A 25680-nucleotide genomic window follows, 5' to 3' on the forward strand; every position below is an offset into this window, starting at 1 on the left:
GTGTAGGTTGAAACCCTTGTATTGAGGGTCTTGGTGAATTGATCGAAGGAATGGATCAAATGCGATATTAAACAGTAGTGGCGAGATGGGATCTCCTTGTCAAATACGACGTTGTTGGGTGATATAATCAGTCGAGATATGTCCATTGATGTTGATGTGAATTTGTGTCGAAAAAAAGAGAGTTAGTAAGGAATGAATAATATTAGTAGGCATGTTAAAACGTTGCATCACAGCACGAAGATAATCAGGATGAATGCGATCGTAAGCCTTCTCTTGATCCAAGAGAAGTGCAATACTGTCAGAGGATGTTTCAGCGGCAATGAGGCGAGTGTTGTGGAGGATCATACCATTGTCACCGATGAAGCGACCAGGCATGAATCCTGATTGTTGAGGACATATGATTTTGTTCATAAAAGGCATAAGACGTTGGTTGAGAAGTCGGGTAAATATTTTGGCATCGCAACATATCAATGATAGAGGTCGCCAATTCTTGAGGTTGGATAGGTCGCCGGATTTGGGTAGTAAACAGATGCAGGTTTGCAACCAGTTGGAGGGAAAGATACCCAAGTTGAGAGCATCATTAAATACCTGAACAGAGAGTTTGGCAGCCTTGGGGTGGTTGAAAATCACGTTGAGAATGGGGTGAGGTAAACCGTCGATGCCAGGACTGGATTGGAACTTGGTACGATGAGTACCAGTCAATAAGTCGGCAGAGGTGAAAGGTTGCTGAAGAATAGTATGAGCATCATCCGGGATGATGGTGTCAGAGTCAGGGATCGTGTTGCACAGGGACTCGATGCTCGCGATGTCGACCGGATCACTGGAATACAACGTGCCATAGAAACTAGAAGCAGCTGTCTGCATCGAAAAAGGATCAGTACATAATGTGTTACTAACTGGATGGAGGAGGCTAGTAATCGCCTGTTTAGCGGCATGAGTGGCAATAGTTCGCTTAAGGTAACCGGCAGAGGTTTCCCCCTTTTCACGCCAATGTTTACCTGCCCGCAATCGTAGGTTCGTAGCAATTTCACGTTGAAGCATACCAATTTGCTTTTCAACGGTGTGCAGTAGTTGTTCCCGGGTACGAGGATCCGAGTATTGACGACATATTCGGTTGCGCTTGCGTTGTAGGCGCCGGTATTGGCGTTCCAAGGCATTGCTGCGAGCACGACTTACCCGACGAGCGATATCCTGAACTAGAGCTTTAAGAGCATCCCAATTGTCTTGCGGAGAGGCAGGCAAAATGGAGGCGGCGGCATCTATGGAAGCGGTAATCTCCACGGTAGTGAAAAATTCATCTAAAGCTGTAAACAGTTGATCCGTGAAACATTGATTAGTTGCTAGATTGGGGTTAGCTCGCCATAGACCTGATCCCTGACGATCCGACGAAAAGACAAACCGTACCCGGAGAAGGGCATGATCGGTCCAGGAGGAATCAAGGAACTCAATGTCAGAAGAGTGTAGGTGTTGGAATAAGAAAGCAGAAGCGTACAGGTAATCGATAGTAGATTGACCGTTCTGTCTGCGATATGTTGGTAACAGAGGGCCTTCTTCCCGCGAATGTGTACATTCAAAGAAGTGCGTATTGAGAATCTGATGGAAGTGTCGGTGAAGGGCAGCTCTTGAAGTAATATTGTTAGTATCAAGTTCCTGATCCACACTTTCATCGGTCAGATATAAAGTAGCATGATAGTTGAAATCCCCCATCATGAGCATTAGAGCAAGGTTGGAGGGATCAGAGTCGAGAGGTGTAGATAAAGAGGAGAGAGATGCCTGAGAGGTTGAATAAGGAATGTCGAAAAGAGGCAACGCTAGAAGATTGCGAAAGAACTGCACTCTGGGAGAGTATTGGGCAGGAGCATAGATGTTAAGGAGTGTGAAGGGTGGGAACAACGCATTGGCATGGACAACCTTGCAGGCAAGGATGCGTTGGTCCAGATCGAAGTCTAAAGAATGTAAGTTGATTAATGGATTGAATGAGATAATACCACAATGTTGTGTCCATAAGGTGGCATGAGCTTGGAATTGTAGATTGAGTTGGTCCTGAACTGCCTCAACGGCGTGCGATTCTTGAATACATATAATGTCCAAATGTAAGGAACGTAAATATCGAATGAAGTCAGAGCTAATCTCTGGAGTAGAGGCTTTGACAAGATTGCGGCAGTTCAGGGAAGCTATATTGAAGTTGTGATTGTGCGTAAAAGATTGAATGTTAGTGGCATAATTGGGCATATTAGTGGCATAGGTGTGAGATTCATAGGTGTTAGTACTCATTAGGCCAAGGGGGCTGAGACGCCGTCAGCTGGGCTAATAGAGGTAGAAGAGGTAGCAGGTTGAGTAGTAGAATCTTGAGTTGCAGGAACATCATCCATGTTGACATCGGCCTGTGCTGAAAGGGCGATAGCCTTGGATGATTTGTCAGGATAGATAGCAGAGTAGAGAGAATGATATACAGATTCAGGAAGCCATTGACGCTTGAAGCAAAATTCCCTAGCGACAGCAAGTTGAACATGAGGGACATGAAGGCGCTTGACAATACGTATTAACCGTTCTTGATGGATCCGGGTGGCTTCAGCTTGCACAAAAGCCTGGTCAGGGTTAGTAGTATACTTACGATCACGGAGTAATGAAGGAGCACAAGGGTCAAAATCATTGAGGAGCTTGGAGGAAGGCAGCTTGGCCATGGCATCTTTGACAGTATCGATATAGTCATTGTGTACCAGGAAGCTGATAGTATTGTTCTCAGGGTAATGGATGTCGAGGATGCGGCTCTGCGATAAGCCAAGTACTCCAAAACCAGCACGGATTTTGGAGATGGCTTCACGACCACAGGATGTAAAGTACAAGAATTGGTACCCATGTGATTCCGATGGGGCCGAGTAAAAACGATTAATTTGTTCCAAAGTTGGAGGTCGTTTGGACTTACCTTTGGGAACAGGCTTGGAAGAAGTGATGGCTTTAGATTTAGGTGTCTTGAGAGTCTGGGGCTTCTTTGGTGGATCGTTCAATGGTGGAGTTGCGGCCACATCAGCCCATTTGGAGGCCGAGGTACCATCTGATCTCTTCTCAGGTACAGTCGGAGCTGAAGGCAAGGGTGGCAACGAGTGATTGGCGGTTGACTTGAGTTGTGCAATCTCTCGATTAGCGTTATCCAAAGCCAGTTGAAGTTCATGGTTTCTCTTCAACAAATCTTTAATTTGTTCCAATTGAGAATCGTGTACGGAAAGACGTGTATAGATTTCCTGGATCCAGTTAGGTAACTGAGGATGGCCATGGATTTCGTCTGTGCGGGGAACATGCAGGCCGGTACAGACAGTAGTAGGCGTGCTGGGCGCAATAGCAGAGGGTTCTAAGCCCAGGATGGAGGTGGAATCGGTGGAGGAGACTACAGGCATAGTAGCAAGTTGCGAGTCGGTAATCATGGAGACGAGAGGTTCTACTGTAGGTGCGTGAGTGTGAGGTGAACGACGCAAAGGTACAGCGGTAGCTTTGATGGTAGAGAAGCGACGCTTCTTGGACGCAACGGGTAGTTTGGAGGAACGGTTGCCGGCTGTCGTCTGTTTGGTTAAAGTGAGACGAGAGTTGGAGGTAACGGTAGGTGTCGGCTGACTTGACAGACCTGACTGAATTGTTGTTGTTGTGTTGTTTGTCGGTTTTGTTTTGATCTTTACTGCTTAATGATGTTTTCAGGGTTTGAAAGGCCCTAAAAACAATTTAGACGAAAGAAAGGGTGAGCTTAAGGAAGCATTTTTTTTGTAGGGGAGTCGAGCTCCAGGTTTTATTTAAAGTCCTTAAGATGTCATACTGAGGGATAGAAAAGACTGTTGGTGGACCCAATGTCTGCAAAGAAGGGGAATAAGAAATTTTGAATTCAGTTGGGAAAGAAATCTACTACTAATAAGGTGCGACACCTAGAGCCAATACAGTCTTGCGGAAATTGTCAAAATATAGATAATGGATAGAGTACAAAACACCAAGCGAGGACATCAGTACTACGTCAAAACACCAAAACAACTTGCGTTCACCAGGATTTGAACCGGGATCCTCCCGTTGGCATACGGGAGTTCTACCACTTCGCCCTACCACCAGGGATAGCTTAAGGAAGCATAAGATAATCATCATATTTTACATAGTCGAATCTGCAGAAATAGTTCAATCGAGTCCAAAATCATCAAGATTTGGCCAATCTGGAACAGACTACGAGTCTGGATTTGAACCGATTTTGGCTTGTGGAGCTGGCTGGCAAACTCAATATCACTACGGCCCAACTGATGCTCTCACAGAACATGGATGTGCTCTTTTGGGAACATCGATGTTCTCATGAGCACATTGATGTTCTCATTTGAGAAGGTGTAGTTTTCCACTGGAATAAAATGGTTTGAATAGCTAAACTATAATATTGTAGGCAACAGAGAGACTTTTATTATCTGTAAGATTCATAAAATTACTAAACGTATTATAAATTGCACGAGAAAATGGCAATTTAAAATTACCTAATAACTACTTATTAAAGTAAAAGAATATATTTCAATAAGATATTCGAGTAGTTTAGTGGGAAGAACGTCAGATCCACAACCTATCGGTTGTGGGTTCGACCCCGGTAGAAGAATTCTTCTTTTCAAATTTCTGAAAATCGATGTGCTCGTATAAGAATATAGATGTGCTCACATGGGAACATTTCGGATGTTCTCATAAGAACATCGGCCGACTTATAATAGATCTTTAGGAACGCCGATGTTCCCATATGAGAGCATTTTTCACCTTTCGGGAACATCGATGTGCTCATTTGAGAACATCAAATAGATTCTCATATGAGCACGTCGATGTTCTCATGAGAACATCAGTTGGGCCGTAGTGTGCAATGCCCTTTCATAAGGCAATTTAGTAATAGATGCTTTTGAAGCGTATGGAAAGTAGGTGGCAAATTACATAACACTGTCTTTAGACATGCTATTTCCCTTGTATTCTTATATTTAATAATGCCAGTCTATCAAAATACTTGTTATTAGATCAACTTCTTTTCTTTTTGAGGCTTTGAAAATGTCTGGGGACCATAAATTTATTACGTTACGATGAGTATTTCGACTCCTCGGTTGCTTTCCACCAAAGCAAAACGTAGGTCAGGATATCAACCAACGTTCAGATGTCTCGCGTTGCCACGGGCCTTTGGCTAATATTACAAAATTAATAATAGTTAAAATGTTAGAAAAAACTTGATTGTTGATTGGTAGTGATTTAGTATAAACTCTCTAATCATATATGAACCATGCCAGAAAAATGCCTGGCAATTTAGTTTTCATATTAAGGCTGTAAAAGTGTCTAGGGTCTATAAATTTATTATGTTATAATATTTGTTGACTGAGCAAATTTTCAGCAATTCTCGCATCTCTATGAAGTATAAAGAGTTCACGTTTAGTTGGCATCATGCGCGCACCTATATAAAAGAAAACATTAAATGTAACGCACATGCTAACTATGTTTACTATCAATATACAATGCCATTTCCTTTAGAAACATGCTTGCATTAAAATATACTGCACTAGGTGTAACCAAATTGCTACATTGCTGGTGAAGAATCTTACTCAAATTGAAAGCACTTGCGATGGTTCATTCGCATATCCAACGCTGTATGATTAAGGAGACAATGTTTAATGCTGTAGATCAGGGCAATGATTATAAAAGAGGCAGCCTCTGCTCATCTCACTTAATGTTGTACATGCTATGTTACTTCAATTCCTACTCTTCACCAAAATTTTAAAAATAGTGAGTGCTTGTTCTATATACGGTGAATGGTACGATTCTTGTAAAGGCTGACCTTTCAATATCATAGATCAAGTTTCAATTTCAAATGCACCATGACGTCTTTTGGGTGCTCATATTATGCAATTCTCCTCTTGCTGATCCTTCATCAAAGTATAAAAGGGGGGATCAGATCCACACGTTCAATCTCTTTACTTCTATTTCAACCTCATAATATGAAGCTTTCCTTTTCTCTTGCTATACTCGTCGCTACAATTGCTACTGTTGTCTCTGCTGACAGCATTGATGACAAGCCCAACAAATGGTGTATGATCAAAGGTGGTAAATGTGGTGAAGGCATAAAAAAATGCTGCCCTGGTCGTGTTTGTCTCCCCTCTCAAAAAGAATCTGACCCTGCTGGCACTACAAGATGTTATATTGGTGAAGAGGAAGAAGATCAGTAACGTGAATTGCAGTCTATATCTATGCAAATATTTACCTTTTATACATAGCGTTGAAATAAATGAAGTGTATTTTATTCGAATTATAATTCCTAATAGTTTATTTACAAACACGCCAGTAATGGCTCATACCACTGAAGCATGAAGTACAATATAGTGAATGGATGTTCACGTACTTGATATATCAGATGTCCAACTTCCCGAAGTCTGAGGTTGGCCCGTCATCGCCATTTCCTTACGAGCAGGCTTAAAGTTTTTCATTTCAAAGAAACGACGTTCCATGATAAATAGCAATACGATGGTTGAATGAATTTGGTATAACGAAAAAAAAAAGGATGTTGCTTCCTGATAAACCATAATACCTCCTTATATGTTGGTCTCAATGATGTTGTATACCTAGATGTGACCGTAGTACGACCTCATTGCTATCAAATTGAAACGACTTTTTCTCTATGCAATGTCGTAATAGAGTGCTTGTGTCAGCAAGTAATACATTTGAGTGTAATTGATGTCATGAGTAACACGGGCTGAGGCTGATAAACACAGTGTAAGCTTTGTTTGATAGATTGTTCAAAATTGATTGCAGGGGCTCACTTTAAGGTGTAGGATATCCTTTTGAACTGTGCTCGTCTCTGATTCAAGACTGCGATTAAAGCAAGAAACAAGTACTTAACTGAAATACTTCTGATGTGCTTAATTTGCAAATGCTTATGTTTTGATCTATAAAGTATAATTTCATGGCGTGTAAATTTGTGTAGAATTACACAACGATATAACAACATTTTCAAATCTTTATTCCACTTTACACACTAGTGAATCATTAGGAGATTGAATGTATATCAACATCTCAATTTTTAGCATCGCATTATGCGGAAACTCCTCAATGGTAGCCTGCAACCCCAGATTTAACTGTGATGCAATGCTCCACGCCTATATCGTTGGGAAACAGTTATCTACAGGCATGCAGCATATTTGGCTTACGTTATACTGTACATTAATACGCAAAATACAGGGAAATGTGAGTACATTTGAGTCGTGATTTCTCGTGTTAAAAGCCGTTTCATACTACCAAAATAACACCAAACAATTGCTCTCATGTAGCAGTTGCTTACCGACACGTTTGCTCAACTTTTTTGGGATTGTTAAAATTTGACCAGAAAGCATGAGGGATACCTCATAGTTTTCATCGAAAATCAATCGATCGCATTTTTGACCCCAAAAATGAAAACTTCTACTATAGCATATGTTACATCAAAATGTTTCTCTCGATTCAGGGCAGCCCCTGAAACTTCTTTTGTGAGACATCGATATATATATTTTCGACGTTTTGACCAAAACTCTCATTTTATGTTTTCAAAGATTGCTCAATAAGTTTATTAAAAACGCCTATTTTATTTAGCACTATTGGATGCGCTTTCAAAAGTACCCTTAGAAAGCTTAAGAGCCATTTTCAGAGTCATAACAATTTGTATAGTCGAATATCGAAAAATAGGTAAAATGAGTCGAATTGGATCAAATCTGGCCAATCTCATGAAGAAATTTTATCATACTTTCATTGAAACCCCGAAAAAAAACTCGTCGTTTTTTGGCAGTATTGACGTGTTTTAAGGTATACCGACCATCTTTGAGAAGCTTCTGCTGCACTAGTTCACTATGTATAAAATTAAAAGTCTGTGCCAAAAGAATTGTGCTTCTTGTCTTTTTAATGATGGTATTTTTACTTTTATAGAAACACCCAAAGCTGATGTTTTTGACTAGAAAAAGTTCTCAAACGAGGCTGAAAACCACTCTCACCAAGCAGCTTACTTGAAGAAAAGGGAACAGATAAGGTATGTAAGCTAAATAAAAATAGTATAAAAATTGTGCCAAACTCTGTCCATCCTTTTGATGCCGTTTTTGTTCTAGTTCGAACCAGTTGAGTATAGTTTTTTAGCAACTTTTTCTTGTTTCTAGGCGTGCTGCGCATTTAAAGAGAGCCGTGTGATGTGGTTATTTTTGAACTCACAACAATGCCTCCACAAATGGCAACGATGCATTCTAATATAACGCTAGTTTGTTGATAATAAGAGGCTTTTTCTGTTCGCGTTTATGAGATCAGTATGTTTGCGTAGTAACTAAAAAGCATGTATTGCTATCCGGGCGAGCTTCTTCTTTTTATTACGGTGCATGCAATGGACATTCTGCAATAAAGTACTGGCAATCATTTGTTAATCTCTCAGTCATCATAGATGGAATTAAATTTCCAAAAGTTTGGAAACGTCAGTCCAAGGCTAGTTTTGCTGTTAAACAAGTAGCAGGCTATAGAGTGTAAAGAAAGGGTGTTAAAGAGGGCTCCTTTCTTACTAAAGATTGGTATTATTCATTGAATGTCAATACACGATGGACAGCTTTCACTAGCTTGAAACTGAAAATTTCTACAGATGTTGAAAATTTTATGTGTATAGTTTCATGTGGATAATGGAAATATTTAAGAAAAGGGCCGCTTTTGCTTGTTCAATCGCAGATCAAATGCTCCTAGACGTATGTCTTACAGAATTATCTGCAATGAGCATTTACTGCCTTTGATTCAGATGCACACACGACCGTTCAAGAATCCAATAGGTATTGCTTTACATGTATAGTCTGCTGTGAGAAAGTAAATTTTGTCAAGAAGAAATCCATTACGCTGGCATTGGTAGGCGGAGGTGCAACGAGGGTCAAATGCATACATGAACGAACTACTGAACAACACTACAGACCAAATATCTAGTCATGCGTATTACAACAGCTACCAAAGATTGTGTCAAGCATGACTCACGGTTTGTAATGCGTCTAATAGAAAAGAATGGTCTTCTACCATGGTTATCTGTAGCAGAATGGTACACTAGACTTGGAGGGTTATCTTTTCTCCAGCTATATTCGAAAGTCAATCTATCTCCATTGACTCGGACGTCTCACAACGATGGTGCGATGCGATGCTGCATGTAAATATCAGGCGTATGATGAGTAATATATAATATCTACTGTAAATCTAGACCTCAGAGCTGGAAATTGGCAATGACATTGTAATCCGAATGTAGGGGAACATGCCCACGTTATTTTATCCGATGAATTGTGCTACGTTTATATATAATGTGTTGTATTAAGCGGGATGAACTGGCATTGACCGTTGGCATAATGTCCATCACAACCTCGACTGGTTCAATCATCATCACTGGATGCTCATGTTTCAGTAACAGTCAGTGGTTTCTTTCATAAATGACATTTCCGAGCGACTGGAGATACATAAATAGATGTGTATAAACAAGATGAGTCATCTGCATAGACACGTACAGCACTAAACGTGGTGTAAACTACGTTTGTATACAAACTGTAATCCGGGACGACATTAACCGCATTGTTCAAATGTAGAACTATATGTGCAACTTGAAAGGGGAAATGATGATAACCAAAAGGAGATTTTCTACAAAAGAATGGAGCTGTCAAATGTAGATGTTTACATGATGCGATTCTTTTTTTCTTTCTTTTTTTCTTTCTTTTACCTTTGTTCCTTCGAGACATGGTATGAATGCATTTTCTCCCGGAATTCCGGTTAAAATGAAGCAGGTCTTGATGATTGGGTGTAGATTAGCAATCCTTAATGATGATGATATAAAGATCATCCACCTTCACAGTAACAGCCATTTTTCTGGGGTTTGCTTGTATTCTGAAGAAAGTCAATCAAATGAAAACATATCACACGGTACATCCTGGCTCCTGAGAAGCTAAAAATAAGCTTATTATAAACGAAGTGTAGATATGCAGTTACAAACGGCACTAGTTATTAGTTGTGGGAATTGCTCATGAACAAGCATTATAGCGATAGAGGGGGGGAATAAAGAGTTATGATTGGCTATGACAACTAATTCATACATTAAAGATCTGGAACAAAAAGTTACACGATGACATTTTAGTAGAATATGAAGCTATTTGTAATTGGCAATATGGCATGGTAATGCAGATCCGTTTGTAGTGCTATATAACTATCCAATGCGGTTACGAGATAGTTTATCTACTTACTATGATTTGATACCACCATCATCACTTGACGATGTTCCAACCTATCCATTGACCTCTTGTTACCATGTCGCACACTGCTCTAAATTTGATCGAGTACTGTACCTTTGGTATAGGCTATATAGAGACATCGAATTGCCATGTAGCATTGGGTTCATGAATGCATGTTTATGTTGATATTTTAAGACTCACTAGCTTAGTTTTCGTAAACATTTTTTTCCCTTTGAGCTCAATATTCATCATCACATCTCCTTTCAAATAGACAATTATTTCTATATTGGTACGCAACTTTCCTTTTCAGGATCACCAGTTGACTTTGTGCTACTTTGATTTGCTTTATAAACTTTGCTTATTTCGCCCAAATGGCCTCAAGATAAGATCTTCTTTTTCTTTGCTATTTATTTCTCACCTTGTATACAAACACATCAACAAAGCAATATACACGCAAATACAAGGCGAGAACAACACCAATTCTTCATCAACTTTAATACAATTACAAGTTTTGTTATCCATACTATTCAAAGAAGAAGGCTGCGACAAACGTAGTCCTCGCAACAGTAAACAAATGATGGCTCAGCTAATGGGAACGAAACATCCCAACATTGATTTCAACATTCTATTTTATCCTCAATACACAAATGAACATGGCCAAGTGATCTGTCATCCAGGCTCAGTATTCGAAGGCATTGTACAGATTAAGGTATCAGCCCCTATGCCAATCCATCACATCAAGCTCGTCTTTAAAGCATCAGGTATGTTTGTCGTCAATATGTTGCTAGGCAACTTGACATGGACGTTGCTAAGCAACTATATACTGACACTCTGTACACGCTAGAGCGAGTCAATTACGATGCTATGGGCTGGGAAAAATCCAAATCCACAGATGATCGTTTATTTGCAGTACGCACAGTCTTGTGGGGCTTACCTTCTGCTGTGAATATACCACAAGATGCATGGCCGATATTAGAAGCAGGCGATTATACCTTCCCATTTGTATGTCAAATGCCGGTTATAAACTACCCACCTACTTTCCACCATCATCTGATAGCAACTGCCTTCAACATGGTCGTCTCTGTGAGGAAAGCAGGAGAATCTGCGCCCATTTTATCCAAAATGGTGCCTATTTGTTTCCAACCGATCATCGAAACCATCCCTATCAAGAATTTGCATGCCTTTACAGAATCACATCGGCTAACCAACCATATCACAGCACAAGTTTCAGTACCTCGCCTTGCATACAATATCAATGATAAGCACCAATCTGTGCCTGTTACAGTTCAGTTCCATTCTGACAACCTCTCTGATGAACATTTTCCCATATCTCAGCTCCGTGTGTATATCAAGCGTTACTATAGTATCAATTACAAGACGTTTTCCAGAAATGAGGCCACCATGATTGCACATTACGATCATCCGAAACTACCATCTGCATGTCCATGCACTGTGTCCATGAAGCTCAACCTGCCAAGCCCAGAGGATTTGCCCGCCACGCTTACTTATTCGCCACATCTTACAATCGAATACAAGCTGGTGGTGTCTGTTAAGATTCGTCATGGCCCTATCCATGTCAAGAAGAAGCTGTTTGATATGCCCATTATCTTTGGTACCCTGCCTGCTGGTACTAGGGCCCCTAGACAGTTGGAATCATACTCGGCGATTGTAGAAAACAGGGCAAGTTTGAACTGCAAACCACATTTCCTGAGACCTCAACCCAGGAACCAGAACGACGAGGAGTTCTTGCCTGCATACGATGGCGATGGTATTCCGCCTGCCTATCTTAGCAACATTACATTGGATACCAATGCCAGCAGCCGTGCTACTTCTATTAGCCGAATAAGCACAGCAAACTCTACTCCTGCTAATAGTTTAAGAATTGGCATTACTGGATAACTATCCCAACTGATTCAACCCTCCCAAAGATACCGATGATATCCAAAATAGCATATTCTTATTTATTCAACATTCCATGTATATAGTATTATCTCATTCAATAAAGCAACTGATTTAAGCAGAGCAAGTTGGCATGCCTTTCACTTTCAACATTTTGTTGAGTAAAATACGAGCTTCATGGCGACAAAGACCATCCAATGCTAGTCTAAAAGTTGCCTTGGGCTCCAATATCTCCAAATACGCATAGCACAAACCTCAGCGCGCACCCTACTAGCCTCGCTCTGTAGATCGCATCGCTACACGTTCCATGTTGGTACATTTCGTATGAAGAACAGTCTCGCGTTTTTTTTTCTTTTGCAACTGTGACAAGCCAGCATCAAATTGCTTTCAACATCATAGAAGCATTTCGCTTTCTCCTTTATTTTGTATCATTAAAAATATTTTTTTTGGTATGCCTGAATCACTGGTAAAATGCGGATATGAAGCGTCCATAGCCAGCAAGCTGACATGTTCAATGTAGGATATGGTAGTCGATCAACAAGACAACCTTCATCAAGATGTTGTACGTACTATCGTTGTCATAGACACTCCATGTGTATACTAACATCTTTGATACAGGCATACCCTGCTGTTGTGGACGATAACACATCACAAGCAGATTCTGTAAGCAATTAGAAATCGCGTTATTTGAGACATGGTTACTTATCATCAAACTAGGATGTGGATTCCCAAAGAGTAGCATCATCCAAAGAATCAACGCCTCTTCGTACATTCAAGGAGCCTTCTCTTGTACGTTTTGTATTACGCTTTTTTTGAATCTTAGCAACGCCAACTAATCCAATTGCGCACACATGTATAGTACGAAACTCGTGTCAGGCGTTATAGATACCTCTTGGGACAAACTGAGCTATTCGCTCATTTCTTGAACCTGACTGAAGTCAAAGACGATGCTATGAAGGCAGTTTTGAAAGAGAAAGAGGAGCAAAAGCTGGTTGGAGAAGGAGAAGGGTGAGCTCTATCAACATGTAGCAAGCGCCATGAACACACTATTGACATGTCACACGTAGATCAAGACGTAGAAGAAAGACTGAAAAGGAGGAAGACGAGGAGATCTTGAAGGATGAGCAAGGCGATGATGAGCAAGACATGACCGTATTCACGCAATCTCCTGCCTGTATGTGTATACAATGCCCTCTAATGTGAAAAAAAAAAAAAAAAGACTCACACTCTACCTTCGTCGTAGACGTCACAGGAGGTACACTAAGAGAATACCAGATTCAAGGCTTGAACTGGATGATCTCCTTGTTTGAGAACGGTATCAATGGTATTCTTGCTGATGAGATGGTAATACAGATGGTGCTGGAGCTTACGTAGACGATGGACTAACACAATATCCACACAGGGTTTGGGTAAGACATTGCAAACCATCTCCTTCTTGGGTTACTTGAAGCATGTGCGTGGTGTTAAGGGTCCACATCTAGTTGTTGTTCCCAAATCCACTTTGCACAATTGGTTAAACGAATTCAACAAGTGGGTGCCTGATTTCGATGCTTTTGTGTTTCACGGTGACAAGGACACCAGAGTACGTAGTGATGAGTAAGATGTTAAATAAGGTTTTGCTTGTACTAAATTTTTGTTATTTCTCAGGCCAAAATGATCAAGGAACGCATCATTCCTGGTAAATTTGAAATCTGCATCACCTCTTACGAAATCTGTTTGATGGAGAAATCACAATTCAAAAAAGTCAAATGGCAATACATCATTATCGACGAAGCTCACCGTATCAAAAACGAAAACTCCATGCTTTCACAACTCGTTCGTATTTTGGAATCTAGAAATCGACTGTTGATCACCGGTACACCACTCCAGAACAACTTGCATGAATTGTGGGCCTTGCTCAACTTTTTACTTCCCGATGTCTTTAGTTCGTCAGAAGTATTTGATGAATGGTTCGAGAAGCAAGGTGGCGATCAAGAAAAGGTGGTGGAGCAACTGCACAAAGTATTGAGACCTTTCTTGTTGCGCCGTATCAAGTCTGATGTGGAGAAATCATTGTTGCCCAAGAAGGAAATGAACGTCTATGTGCGCATGTCTCCTATGCAAAGACAATGGTATCAAAAGATTTTGGAAAAGGATATTGATGCTATCAACGGTGTTGGCCTCAACAAGCGCGAAGGCAAGACTCGTTTGCTCAACATTGTCATGCAATTGAGAAAGTGCTGCAATCATCCTTATCTGTTCGACGGCGCTGAGCCTGGACCTCCCTTCACTACAGATCAGCATTTGGTGGATAATGCTGGCAAAATGGTGGTACTCGATAAATTGCTCAAGAAATGCAAGGCCCAAGGCTCCCGTGTTCTCTTGTTTAGTCAGATGAGTCGTGTGCTTGATATTTTGGAAGATTACTGTTGGTGGAAGGAATACCAATACTGTCGTATCGATGGTCAAACCAGCCAAGAAGACCGTATTGACGCTATTGACGAATACAACAAGCCTGGCAGCGAAAAGTTCATCTTTTTGTTGACGACGCGTGCTGGTGGCCTCGGTATCAATTTAACTACGGCCGATGTAGTTATTCTGTATGACAGTGATTGGAACCCCCAAGTTGATTTGCAAGCCATGGATCGTGCTCATCGTATCGGTCAAACCAAGCAAGTCTATGTCTTTAGATTTGTCACTGAAAATGCCATTGAAGAAAAGGTGCTCGAACGTGCTGCTCAAAAGTTGCGTTTGGATCAATTGGTTATTCAACAGGGCCGTATGTCTGCTGGTGCCAAGGCAAAGGCTGCTGCTTCCAAGGAGGATTTGCTTACCATGATTCAACATGGCGCTGAGAACATCTTCAAGGACAGCGACGCTGCCGATGATGCTGCTGACGATAATATTGATGAGATTTTGCGCCATGGTGAGGAACGTACTGCCGAATTGAACAGCAAATACTCCAACCTCCAAATCGACGACCTCAAGAACTTTTCATCCGAGAGTGCTTACAAGTGGGATGGTGAAGATTGGAGTCATAAGCGTAAGGCTGAGTCTGTTGGTTTGTCATGGTTGGGTCCTGCTAAAAGAGAACGAAAGGCAAATTATGCTGTGGATGATTATTACAAGGAAGCTTTGCGTACCAGTGCTCGTACACCTTCTACCAAAGCACCTCGTCCCAAGAAATACAACGTGGAGGACTTCCAGTTCTTCCCCTCTCGTATTTCTGAATTGAACGAGCGTGATACACTCTACTTGCGAAAGTCACTGGGTTACAAGCTTCCTCCCATTTCACCCGAAGAAGGAGCCACCGAAGAGGAAATCAAACAACTGGAAGAGGAAAGAGAAGAGGAGCAAAAGAAGATTGATGCTGCTGAACCACTCACTGAGGAGGAAGAGGAAGAGCGCAAGAATCTGCATGCTCAGGGATTCTCCAACTGGGGCAAGAAGGATTTCGCCATTTTCATCAACGCTTGTGCCAAGTACGGACGTAACGATTTAGAATCTATTGTTACTGAATTAGAAGGCAAGACATTAGACGACGTTAAAAAGTACTCCAAAGTGTTCTGGTCTCGTTACAAGGAGATTTCTGACTACGAACGACACATTTCCAAGATTGAAAAGGGAGAGAGCGAATTAGAAAAGCAAGCTGAAATCCAAGGACAACTCACTGAAAAGGTGCAGCGCCATCGTGTCCCTCTGCAGCAACTCAAGATTCATTATACTCAACCTACCAAGGGCAAGAACTACACAGAAGAAGAAGATCGATTTTTGGTTGTGATGCTCGAAAAGTATGGTTATGGCACTGAAAATGTCTATGACAATATTCGTCGCGAAATCAAGCAATCCCCACTCTTTAGATTCGATTGGTTCTTAAAGTCCAGAACCTCGCAGGAAGTTGCTAGACGTTGTAATACCTTGATCAGTTTGATTCAAAAGGAAAATGCTGAATTCGAGGAGCCAGAGGAGAAGAAGGTAAGGAGGTTGTGGTTGCGAAAGAAGGCATGCATCTAACGTTTTAATGTAGCCTCAACCAAAGAGTAAAGGTGGTAGATCTAAATCAAGCACACCTGTTGCCACATCTAATACTACTACTACTACTACTACTACAACTAAATCAAAACGTCGTTAGTTCAACCACTCATCCATGCCATCATTACACACATGTTTTCTCTCTTTCTTTTTTTTTTTTCTTTTCTTTATTAACCTCTCTTACTGTCTCTCTCTCTAAACTATATAAATATATAAAGCATTCTTTCACTATTCAAAGTCGGGTTTTCCACTAGTCTTTTATCTGATTTCAATAAACAAACCATTTTATGATGCATCACTGCCTAGCTTAATTATCTCTGGTTACTGGAACGTATAAAAATCAAGACACAAGGTGATCCGCCCATCCTGCAAACTACACAATATCATGTCAGTCAAATGACATGTTGCATTTTGTGCTCTCTCATATTGACGATCATCGCTAAATTACCTAGGTGACACACCTTGGCAACGCATGATGATGGTAAGGAAAATCATTCATTAGATTGCATTTTATATGCCAACCATGACATGCCGTAATTGAGAGCGAGAAAGAAAGAGAGAGAGAGTGTGTGTGTGTGGCCAGTTTCGTCTCTCCCCTTTTCTCGCAACACACATATGCTAGTGTTTGGTAAATATTTATGTGTAATGATCAGTTGTGTTGTGTGTCTCTTTCCTTGTCTCTCCCTTGTTGATCATTGCCACATTTTTAATTTGTACAAATGTGAGTCTGGGTGCGTAGATCTTTCATATGTAATAAATTGATTTTCATGACATGTTGCGTGCACAGGTGTGGCGGCGTATACATGTGTGTGTATGTGTTTATACACACTGGATGTGTAGAAATTGCATTACACAGACGACCCCTTGATTTCGTAAAATGAGATTTTATTTGATAAATTGATAATGGAGGTAATGTTTACGAGAACAGCAATAGTAATATAGTAGTAATGATAATAGTAACAATGAGAATAATGAGAATATGTTCTTTTTTTTTTCCAAGATGGTAGTGGTATAAATATAAATGTCATGTCATGTCATGTTTATCATACATTAGTGTAGCACATTGTTTGTTGTTGGTTGTGGTAGTCTGTTTGTTGTCTCATCAACATTAAGTGTTGTTTATGGTTTTGCTCCTCCTTGTCCTTTGTCTTGCAGTCTTCCTCTTCCTCCTCTTCTTCGTCACTGTAATTAGCACTTTTCGAGGATGGTACCAGTGGTAACCGCATGCTGCTGTTCATGTGTGCGCTCGTGCCTGCCTGTTGCTGTTGCTGTTGAGGGTAGTAATGCACTCTTAAATGCCTACGCATGTTGCTGTGGACGCTGAAACTACGACCGCATCCTTGATAGTGGCATTTGAATGGCTTTTCTCCTGTGTGCGAGTAAATGTGAATACGGAGCGAGGAAGGTCTTGAGAAGGATTTTCTACAATGATGACAATGGTATCTGTGGTTGTTGACGTTCGAGCTATTTTTAGCTGGCATTGTGGTTGCTGATGCGGGTGCTGACGAAGAAGAGACAGAAGAAGGAGGCGAGAATGGTGTTTGCATCTCATTCGCTGTGCTGTACGCTGTTGATGTTTGCTGATTAGCATGCATAGGATAGAGCATGGTAGGTGGATAGCCTGATGTGGTATGTGCTCTTGCACGGCGAGGAAAGTAGTGTGCTGGTGGATGCTGCTGATGAGCATGAACGTGAGCGTAAGGTGCATAGAATCGATGCTGATAATGTGAGTGGGTGTGTGGATAATGTGAATAAGGAGAGCATGTATCAGACAGAGCACCCGCAGCAGCAGCAGCAGCAGCAGCAGGAGGAGGAGCCAGTGGATAGGATACATGACAATACGGTGCTTCTACAGAGGCTGACACAGTTCGACGATGTCCTGCAAATGATGTTGCAAGCTGCGTATGGATGGGTTGTTGTTGATGATGATGGTGGTGATGAGCTGCTGTGCAGCAAGAATAGGAGGAAGGAGCAGCAGGAGCAGGTGAACAATGAAAGCAAGGTGCATCAGCTGATGCCGATGATAATTGCTGCAAGGATCGAACTGCTTCCACTGCAGACTCCATGCCCGCAGACGAGCGACGATAATGGTGCTTTTCTACAGTAGATACAATCATGAGTATGTGTGTTGTGCCATGTACAAAGCAGCAACTTACGGTGCAATGAATCTGCTGGTTTCGAGCTCAACAAGCCCTGAAAGACATGTTTGATGGGTGGTAAAGTTACTTGCTGGTTCATGATGTGATGTGTATGCGTGTATAATGAGAGAAAGAAAGTGAGAAAAACTACCTGATGCCAACAGAAAGCCTTTATATACGGCACAGGCGAGCAGAAGGATCAGCATGATCAACTGATGCTTATTTATTGCAGATCGATGTCTCTATAAAACGCCCATTGCATGTCTGTTTTGTCTCAAATATGCATCGGATGAAACATCGTCATTTTATCCACACATGAAATATGGTGCAACTCTCTCCTGTCTCTCTCCTTGGATGAATGTGCAATCAAGGGCATCTCTCTCTCTCTTTTTATTTTTATTTGTACAGTGTGTGTGTGTGTGTGTGTGTGTGTATATATAGATTTATATGGTAGTCTTGCTATCCAGGTCTGTGCGTTGGCGATACATGTAAAATTGAAAGAAAATCTAGATTACAACAAATGATGAACAACTCACTTTCAACTCCTTGATTCCTATTTTTACTTACAGTGAAATCAAAAAATAAGGTACCCCCGCTTCCAATTAACCATGGCAGGTTAATGAACAGGTATGTTGGATCTGTAGATTCCAATACAATGCTCTACATCAAACTCCTTTAATACATAGCTACACATTAAGCCAGTTCGAGACTTACCACGCAATAAGTAACATTGCCAACGACACTAAACACAAACATGGGTAAACTGAGTCCTTCGACACTTTCATTTCTAAAGTTTTGCATGATTTGGGGTATACGGCTAACACAGTACAAGATGGCACTTCCCCAGCCCAGTGTTTGAGGAATTACATGCCACTGACTCATGTCTACTTTGTGTTGGCCAGGTCCAAAGAAGAACAAGGCAGAGCCAACCATGAGTGCAGTCCATGACACGATACTCGATGCAAAGAAGAGACGGACAATAGTGCGAGTTCTGGATGATTGTTGGTGGTGTTGGATGGTGGTAGATGATGTGCGACTTTTGCTGTTGATCTTGGTAGGCAACAGGGATGTGTGTTCGTTGATATAGTCATTGTGATGGCTGAGACCACTGACACTACTGCTAGCATTGGAAGGACTTGAGCTTGAACTGCTGCTGCTAGTAGAGGATGAAGAGGAGATGGAAGAGCGTCTATGATGATGATGCTGAGGTATGACAAGATTTGAACCTCCTGCTCCATAATCATTTACAACAACCTCCTCAATATGGCGCTGAGGATACACAGTGCGGTAGTAAATGACTTGTCCCATCAATAAACAATCCGCAAACAAGTAGTAGAGAGCTAGCAAGAGCTGTGTAAAAAAAAAATGAATGATGAGTCATGAGTTGTAATGATTTGATCGAAAAAAAAAAAAAAAAAAAAAAAAAAAAAAAACCTCATACCATGGTAAATAGTAAATTTTCGAGTATGATGCCAAATAGATTCAGAATGTCTCCTAGAATCCAGAATGACAAGAATTGTATTGATACACCATCTGTGTTCTTTCTTGTATAATTTTCATACAATTGGCTATAACAGAATAAATTGACACAAATGTACACACTCTGGGATGAACAACCTACGGAGTGAACACTACAATCCAACAACCTATACTAAAATAACCAAATAATTTGGCAAATAAATCGCTATCCATGGTGGCTATCTATATGATCCCTTGTAAAAAAAAACAATCTGTCTAGTAATGTGTATATAAAAGAAGAGGATTCAAATCGAAAAAAAAGAAGAAAAAAGCTTTTTTGAACACAAAACCAAACTTCTGAAAACCCTTTTTTTTATATATATATATATATTTTGAAACTCCAAAGTTCATTGTGTTTATTTTGAAGGTTGTTGCAGATTTACTCAAAGGGTTGGATAGCTGACTTAGTCTAAACTGCCACGTAGATTGGAGAAAAAAAAAAGGAGAAGTGGATGCTTTAGCCATTGCTTCTCCTTGATCTCTATAGATATAAAAGTCCATATTGCATTTCAGAGTAGAGACTCTATATTCTTCGGATATCGAACCCTAAATGTGCAATTGAAACTCGTTCAATTCGATGCAAATTGCTTAGAAAACACACATGTGATGTTTGTTGTTTTAACAGATATAACATCGAGATCAATGCCGAATGAACACTTAGTTTCCATGCAGTTTATGGAAGCAAGTTAGATTTTAGTCTGATGATGATCTGTAGGTATTTTACCTTGCTTTGCTTTAATGTTGTTGCGATCGTTTAGAAAAAGCTGAAACTAGATGCAAACCAAGTTCTTTCTTGCGCGGTAATGTTTGTATACGCACATGTGCACATTCAAACTGCATATGATGCAGTTGTGTATCAATATTTTTCGGGAATTTTGTTATCAGTATTGAATAGAAATGGCTATCTGGAGCAACCATATCGAATCATGACAATGAATTCGATCCGATCGCCCTGAAAAAAAAGAAACAGCATTTGATATGATGCAGGCAACAGTGCTAAAAAAAATCATTCAATTTATTCAAATAAGTAATGCTGAAAGACTTTACCAAGGAAGAGTCTTTCCTTCAAAATCAAAGAATCCACCATTATCCTTGGCTGTTACACTCTCGAGCTTAGCCAATTGACCTCTGATAGAGTCAACGGCTTGAACAGGAGCAGATTGACCTCCTAAATCAGTAGCAACCCAACCAGGATGACTGGAATACACGATGAAATTATCCTTGGCGAGGTTAGTGGCCAGCATCCTGACGTACATATTCAAGGCAGCCTTAGATATGTTGTAAGCGGGACGACTACCAGCAGGAGAGGTTTGATTAGCGAGCGTAATGGATCCAAGAAGAGACGAAATGTTGACAATCTTCTTGACATGGTCTTTACCACGCTTTTGAAGCAATGGCAAAAACTCCTTTGTAACATTAGAAACACCAATGACATTGGTGTGGAAAATGGTGGCTAAATCGCTTTCCAATCTATGTATGCAAAAGACATTAATACAAGTCGATGTAGCATACACATGAATAACGTACAAAGTTTCAACAGCGGTACCAGGCGCTTCACCATCAATACCGGCATTGTTGATCAAGACATCAATACCTTCAGGTGTCTTTTTCGAGATCTCTTCAGCAGCAGCCTACAAATAGGTAGATGTTAGATATGGACACATTTCAATTCCACCACATTATGCTCACTTTGATCGATTCATGACTGTCGACATCAAGTTTGATGGCAAAGACATGCTTGTTGTCGACCAACTTTTGGAGGCCTGTAGCGCTATCGGGATTACGAGCACAAGCAAAGACAGTGTTTCCCTTGGCAGCTAATTGATGAACGAATTCAAGACCTAGACCACGAGAGGCACCGGTGACGACGTAAGTTTGAGACATGTTTATGATAATGTTGTTATGTTTGTATGGTTGAAATAGAGATATTCACAACCAAATGCTTTGCTTTATATACTGGCTCAAGTAGCATATTACTAATTGGATGTGGTGCCTAAAGCACTCTCCAGAACGTCAATAGATGAATAATCCAGCTGACAAATGCACTCGGAAATCAAAAGAACTGCCACTGAGTATTTGTTTCAACTTGACAGCAATGTAAGTAGCAAATAAAGCCACCAAGCAGCATGTTATTGGTCAGACTATTGACACATGGACTTCAGAGCACCCATTGTAGTGCTTGTGAGTGACATGACATTCCAGTTCGGTTTCGCCGCAATCCCCAAATTGGGTAACAAACGTAATGCATAAAATGTTGACTACGCTAGATCATACCACCAGAAAATCCAGCAATGACCCATTTCTTCATTTACAACAGAGCCAATCCCGTCTCATTTAATAGCAGCCGTCGTAATAGATCCAACCCTATATCCTAATTTAACATACTAGTGCAATCCAGATTTGATTGAGAGGAACATATCATTTAAAAGAAATAATATCATTTACAGCTAAAAACCAACTTGTTGACTGAATCAATAGCCGCAGTTCGCTCCAGACTCTTGAAGAACAATGGATTGCGTGGGCTTTGGATATCATCAAGACTATTACAATTACCAATTAGTACAGTTGAGAATAGCAGGTAAAAAGGTACTCACAAATGCGCAACCGTGGATTCGGTAAAGCGAAACGCCTTCATGAATGATCAAATCGAATTATTCTTGTAAATAGGCATGGCTATGTAGTATTCTTCTGAAGGCAATTGGGCTAGGAGAGATACTCTAAAATGGGTGTGTCACATTGTGCTAGTTATCTAGTGATCCTCTGGAGCTTCATTACATGAAATTAAGAATACAATCTGCCTTATATATACAAACAGGTAGTGTTGGAGAAGTGTCTTAAACCTCTTCACCCTGTATAAAAGGCACTGTCAAAATGAAGTGATCACTTCCTGGAGCCATCCAAGAAAGACCGTTTCCAGCCTTTATTTAATATGCCTGAAAGCATATCTAGGACGTCATGTCCTGAACAGTCGATTGTATGCCCATCTTCGTTTAAATCGTACTATCAAATACTAAAATAAAGTAGGATCAGTAATATATGTAGCCTGATAGTACTTTTGTCACCCTCTTGATTGTCTTATCGCAATAGCAATGAGAATAAAAAGTGGAACACAACCTTTTCACTAGGCATATGGTAGGTGGTATACCCACTGAATGAATGCTACATACTGTAGGTTTATAATGCTATAATAGTAAATCTTCATCCTAACGGTAAAATTGAAAAGAAAGGAATGGAAAGGGACGTGTACTTCGGATAGCAAAATTATTATGTATTTTACACAATACCTCACTTTACTTTCTTTTAATTGACACTTGACTTCATTACGTTCAATCTAATCAGCATTGGTTGTATTTAACATTCGAATCTTTCTGGTAACATAAATGATTCTAATACCGAGTGGGTTCTCTCAAATTATAAACATGGCATACCTTTTCCAGTACTAGGCTTTGCTAAACACTCTCAATGTGAAGACTGGTCATCATGCGTTTCGTCCTTACGTGTTGCGTTGAATAATATTGCGCAGCTGAAGCTCAAGAAAACAGACGTTCATAGAGACTGTATACTTTGGACTAGAAATGCGCGACATAACCCGGAAAAGGTGAGGATACCCTAATATATTTATGATGTTGCCCATATTAATAGAGACTCAATATCTAGACCCTGAACACCATACTTGTCAAACAGCATTTTTATTTAATAGCTCGAAAAAAATTTATGGTGAACAAGAGCTTTCTTAAGCAGACGATGAAAAATAAGGAAGTCGAGAATGAAATTGCAATGCTGGAATCTCAAGACCCAGAATCTCAAGACCCAGAATCTCATATCCAAAGTAGTCCAGATGCTGAAGAGCACAATGCAGAATTTGAAGCAATGTTCAAGAAATTGGATAACTCTAAAAAATGGTTTCTCTCTACCGGGAAGTGCGTAGACAACGAATTATTCGTATTTGGGATTCAATGTTCTGCAGATCATCCTAGCAAATCGCTGATTATGGACCCGTACGACGAAAATTATGCGCAGTACACCAGAAGAACTCGAAGAATCAAGGAATACCAAAAAAAATTATTTATTTTTTGTATGGAGGAAGGCAGGCTACCACTCGTATTTATAATGTTATTAACATGCTACCAAAAGACTATTCTACCTAAAACGACTAGTCTATAAGTGTATGCACAAGAGGGACAAGAAGGGCATGACTACTAATTTGAATTGTTACTGGGGCAAAGAGTGTGTTCTCATGAGAAGAGCCCAGGAGATATTTGACTAAGGATAGTACTGTCAGCACTTGATCAGATGGTTATCACGAGAGAACAAAGATACTCGACCGAAGCCGCAAGCAAGAGAGAGAGCAATCAGAACCACACCAACAACAAAGCAAACGTTCACGTCAGTGAAACCCATCATCCACAGTTGAGAGCAGAAGAGACTCGGTATATGTGATAAATCACATACCCTGGCTACTCCTGACGTTATTCTTCTATGTTGAAAAAACCTTGGTAAGGGAAAAACATAGCGACTATGTACTCTGTCAACTATCGAGATGGGAGAGACCATAATGTGCGCCACTACCGCACAAAACTAGGGAATCACCCCGTTTGACCAAAAATGTCGTAGAAAAGGGGAAAGAAAGGTGTGGAATACCAATGCCATTCCCGACAAAAGAATTCAAACCCTTTTTAAACAGTTATAATCTTGACTCCTCACAAAAGATTCGTACTGCATTAGGCACGAACCATCAATTTCGTGCTAATTACGACAAAGATATAAATGCAGATGAAGATTGGGTCAACCACGTGGTACATTCGTTAGTCAGGGAATATCAATTCGGAAATATGGATCGTTATTACACTGAAGCCTGGTATCAATCTCATATTTGGTCAATGATAGAGTCCTGTTTCGACAAGGTCAAAGGGATCGAAGCTGCAACAGGTGAAAGCGCTAGCCTTGGTAGCAAAAGAAGAATGAATCAAAACCGCACCCCAACGGCAATCAACAACATGCCTCGTCTGGCCTACGGTCATAAATGTGATCTTGTGTTCCGGCAGTATGATAATGGCCACAACTTACCATTGGAGTTTGGTGGTAGTGAGGCAAAACCCAGAATTGAAGAAGATTATGGCACCAAGTTCATGCAGGAAGGATTTATTAAATTGCCTAGAATGCTCAAAGACATGATGGATGTATTGCTCAAAGCGATTGACTATGATAACCGATCAACTGCAATCCGTACAGTTGGTATTTTACATTCCGGATTGTCATGTACCATGGTCGAATTAGATAGACCTACTGCCTATGTTTCTCGTGTTTTCCGTGGCAAAAAGATCGAGATCAGCAGCAAAGTAGAAAAATTTGGTTCGACGGTATTGCCCGCCATCTTGTCTTCTTGGGTTTGCTGCGAGATTATGAAAGTTGTGCTAAATGTTGTTGTGAATACCCCCCCCCCAAGCAGATAAAAGCGATGATTTTTCTTGGCTTGATACCTGTTTAGAGAGACCCTCGTTGCCTTCAATGCCCACCACCTTCTCGTCAAATGAAGCAAGTCGAAAGAAGCAAAAAAAGTCGTGTGTAGGATGTGATATCATTGATATAAATAGCACAAATGATGTAAATAATATGTGACAAATAACATGAATATCACAAAGGATTTCGAGCAATACAAATATTTTTAAATCAAACGGTTCAAGTTGTGTACATGCCTATATACATTCTAACACAACTCAGTGGGAAATAACGTAACACATCTAGTGTTTATCTTTATACATTATACAATGTTTTTATTTTATTATATGCGAATCTTACATATATTATATACAGTGCCCTCCCCCCATGGCGCTTTTGAAAACACGTTGCTCTTTGAACCTTTGAACCTTTCAATTGCTGCTCATCCC

General features: G+C 40.5%; 9 protein-coding genes across 9 annotated transcripts; 4 read left to right on the forward strand and 5 right to left on the reverse strand.

Annotated features, from left to right (window-relative positions):
- Window positions 1-99: 99 nt before the first annotated feature.
- ATC70_007175 (uncharacterized protein) lies at window positions 100-2232 on the reverse strand (the record flags this gene model as incomplete). Its single annotated transcript, XM_064826439.1, has 1 exon — window positions 100-2232. The coding sequence occupies one exon, from the start codon at window positions 2230-2232 to the stop codon at window positions 100-102; it is 2133 nt and encodes a 710-aa protein (XP_064676537.1).
- A 41-nt stretch (window positions 2233-2273) lies between these two features.
- Window positions 2274-4122, reverse strand: ATC70_007176 (uncharacterized protein; the record flags this gene model as incomplete). The annotated part of the gene is made up of 2 exons (XM_064826440.1): window positions 2274-3623; window positions 3925-4122. The coding sequence occupies 2 exons, from the start codon at window positions 4120-4122 to the stop codon at window positions 2274-2276; spliced, it is 1548 nt and encodes a 515-aa protein (XP_064676538.1).
- Window positions 4123-5975: 1853 nt separating this feature from the next.
- On the forward strand, window positions 5976-6203 carry ATC70_007177 (uncharacterized protein; the record flags this gene model as incomplete). The annotated part of the gene is made up of 1 exon (XM_064826441.1): window positions 5976-6203. The coding sequence occupies one exon, from the start codon at window positions 5976-5978 to the stop codon at window positions 6201-6203; it is 228 nt and encodes a 75-aa protein (XP_064676539.1).
- Window positions 6204-10800: 4597 nt separating this feature from the next.
- Window positions 10801-12125, forward strand: ATC70_007178 (uncharacterized protein; the record flags this gene model as incomplete). The annotated part of the gene is made up of 2 exons (XM_064826442.1): window positions 10801-10987; window positions 11071-12125. 2 exons carry the CDS (start codon window positions 10801-10803, stop codon window positions 12123-12125), a joined length of 1242 nt encoding a protein of 413 aa, XP_064676540.1.
- A 451-nt stretch (window positions 12126-12576) lies between these two features.
- On the forward strand, window positions 12577-16236 carry ATC70_007179 (uncharacterized protein; the record flags this gene model as incomplete). Its single annotated transcript, XM_064826443.1, has 10 exons — window positions 12577-12591; window positions 12646-12687; window positions 12744-12788; window positions 12843-12914; window positions 12985-13133; window positions 13193-13299; window positions 13369-13469; window positions 13528-13707; window positions 13773-16079; window positions 16132-16236. The coding sequence occupies 10 exons, from the start codon at window positions 12577-12579 to the stop codon at window positions 16234-16236; spliced, it is 3123 nt and encodes a 1040-aa protein (XP_064676541.1).
- A 943-nt stretch (window positions 16237-17179) lies between these two features.
- ATC70_007180 (uncharacterized protein) lies at window positions 17180-18374 on the reverse strand (the record flags this gene model as incomplete). Its single annotated transcript, XM_064826444.1, has 2 exons — window positions 17180-18234; window positions 18293-18374. 2 exons carry the CDS (start codon window positions 18372-18374, stop codon window positions 17180-17182), a joined length of 1137 nt encoding a protein of 378 aa, XP_064676542.1.
- A 343-nt stretch (window positions 18375-18717) lies between these two features.
- ATC70_007181 (uncharacterized protein) lies at window positions 18718-19966 on the reverse strand (the record flags this gene model as incomplete). Its single annotated transcript, XM_064826445.1, has 5 exons — window positions 18718-18780; window positions 18842-18934; window positions 18989-19624; window positions 19716-19842; window positions 19896-19966. 5 exons carry the CDS (start codon window positions 19964-19966, stop codon window positions 18718-18720), a joined length of 990 nt encoding a protein of 329 aa, XP_064676543.1.
- An 869-nt stretch (window positions 19967-20835) lies between these two features.
- ATC70_007182 (uncharacterized protein) lies at window positions 20836-21676 on the reverse strand (the record flags this gene model as incomplete). The annotated part of the gene is made up of 3 exons (XM_064826446.1): window positions 20836-21262; window positions 21320-21423; window positions 21482-21676. The coding sequence occupies 3 exons, from the start codon at window positions 21674-21676 to the stop codon at window positions 20836-20838; spliced, it is 726 nt and encodes a 241-aa protein (XP_064676544.1).
- Window positions 21677-24435: 2759 nt separating this feature from the next.
- Window positions 24436-25245, forward strand: ATC70_007183 (uncharacterized protein; the record flags this gene model as incomplete). The annotated part of the gene is made up of 1 exon (XM_064826447.1): window positions 24436-25245. One exon carries the CDS (start codon window positions 24436-24438, stop codon window positions 25243-25245), a length of 810 nt encoding a protein of 269 aa, XP_064676545.1.
- Between the last annotated feature and the right edge of the window lie 435 nt (window positions 25246-25680).

This window comes from Mucor velutinosus, assembly GCF_035048745.1.
Source record: "Mucor velutinosus strain NIH1002 chromosome Unknown tig00001549, whole genome shotgun sequence".
Taxonomy (NCBI): Eukaryota; Fungi; Mucoromycota; class Mucoromycetes; order Mucorales; family Mucoraceae; genus Mucor; species Mucor velutinosus.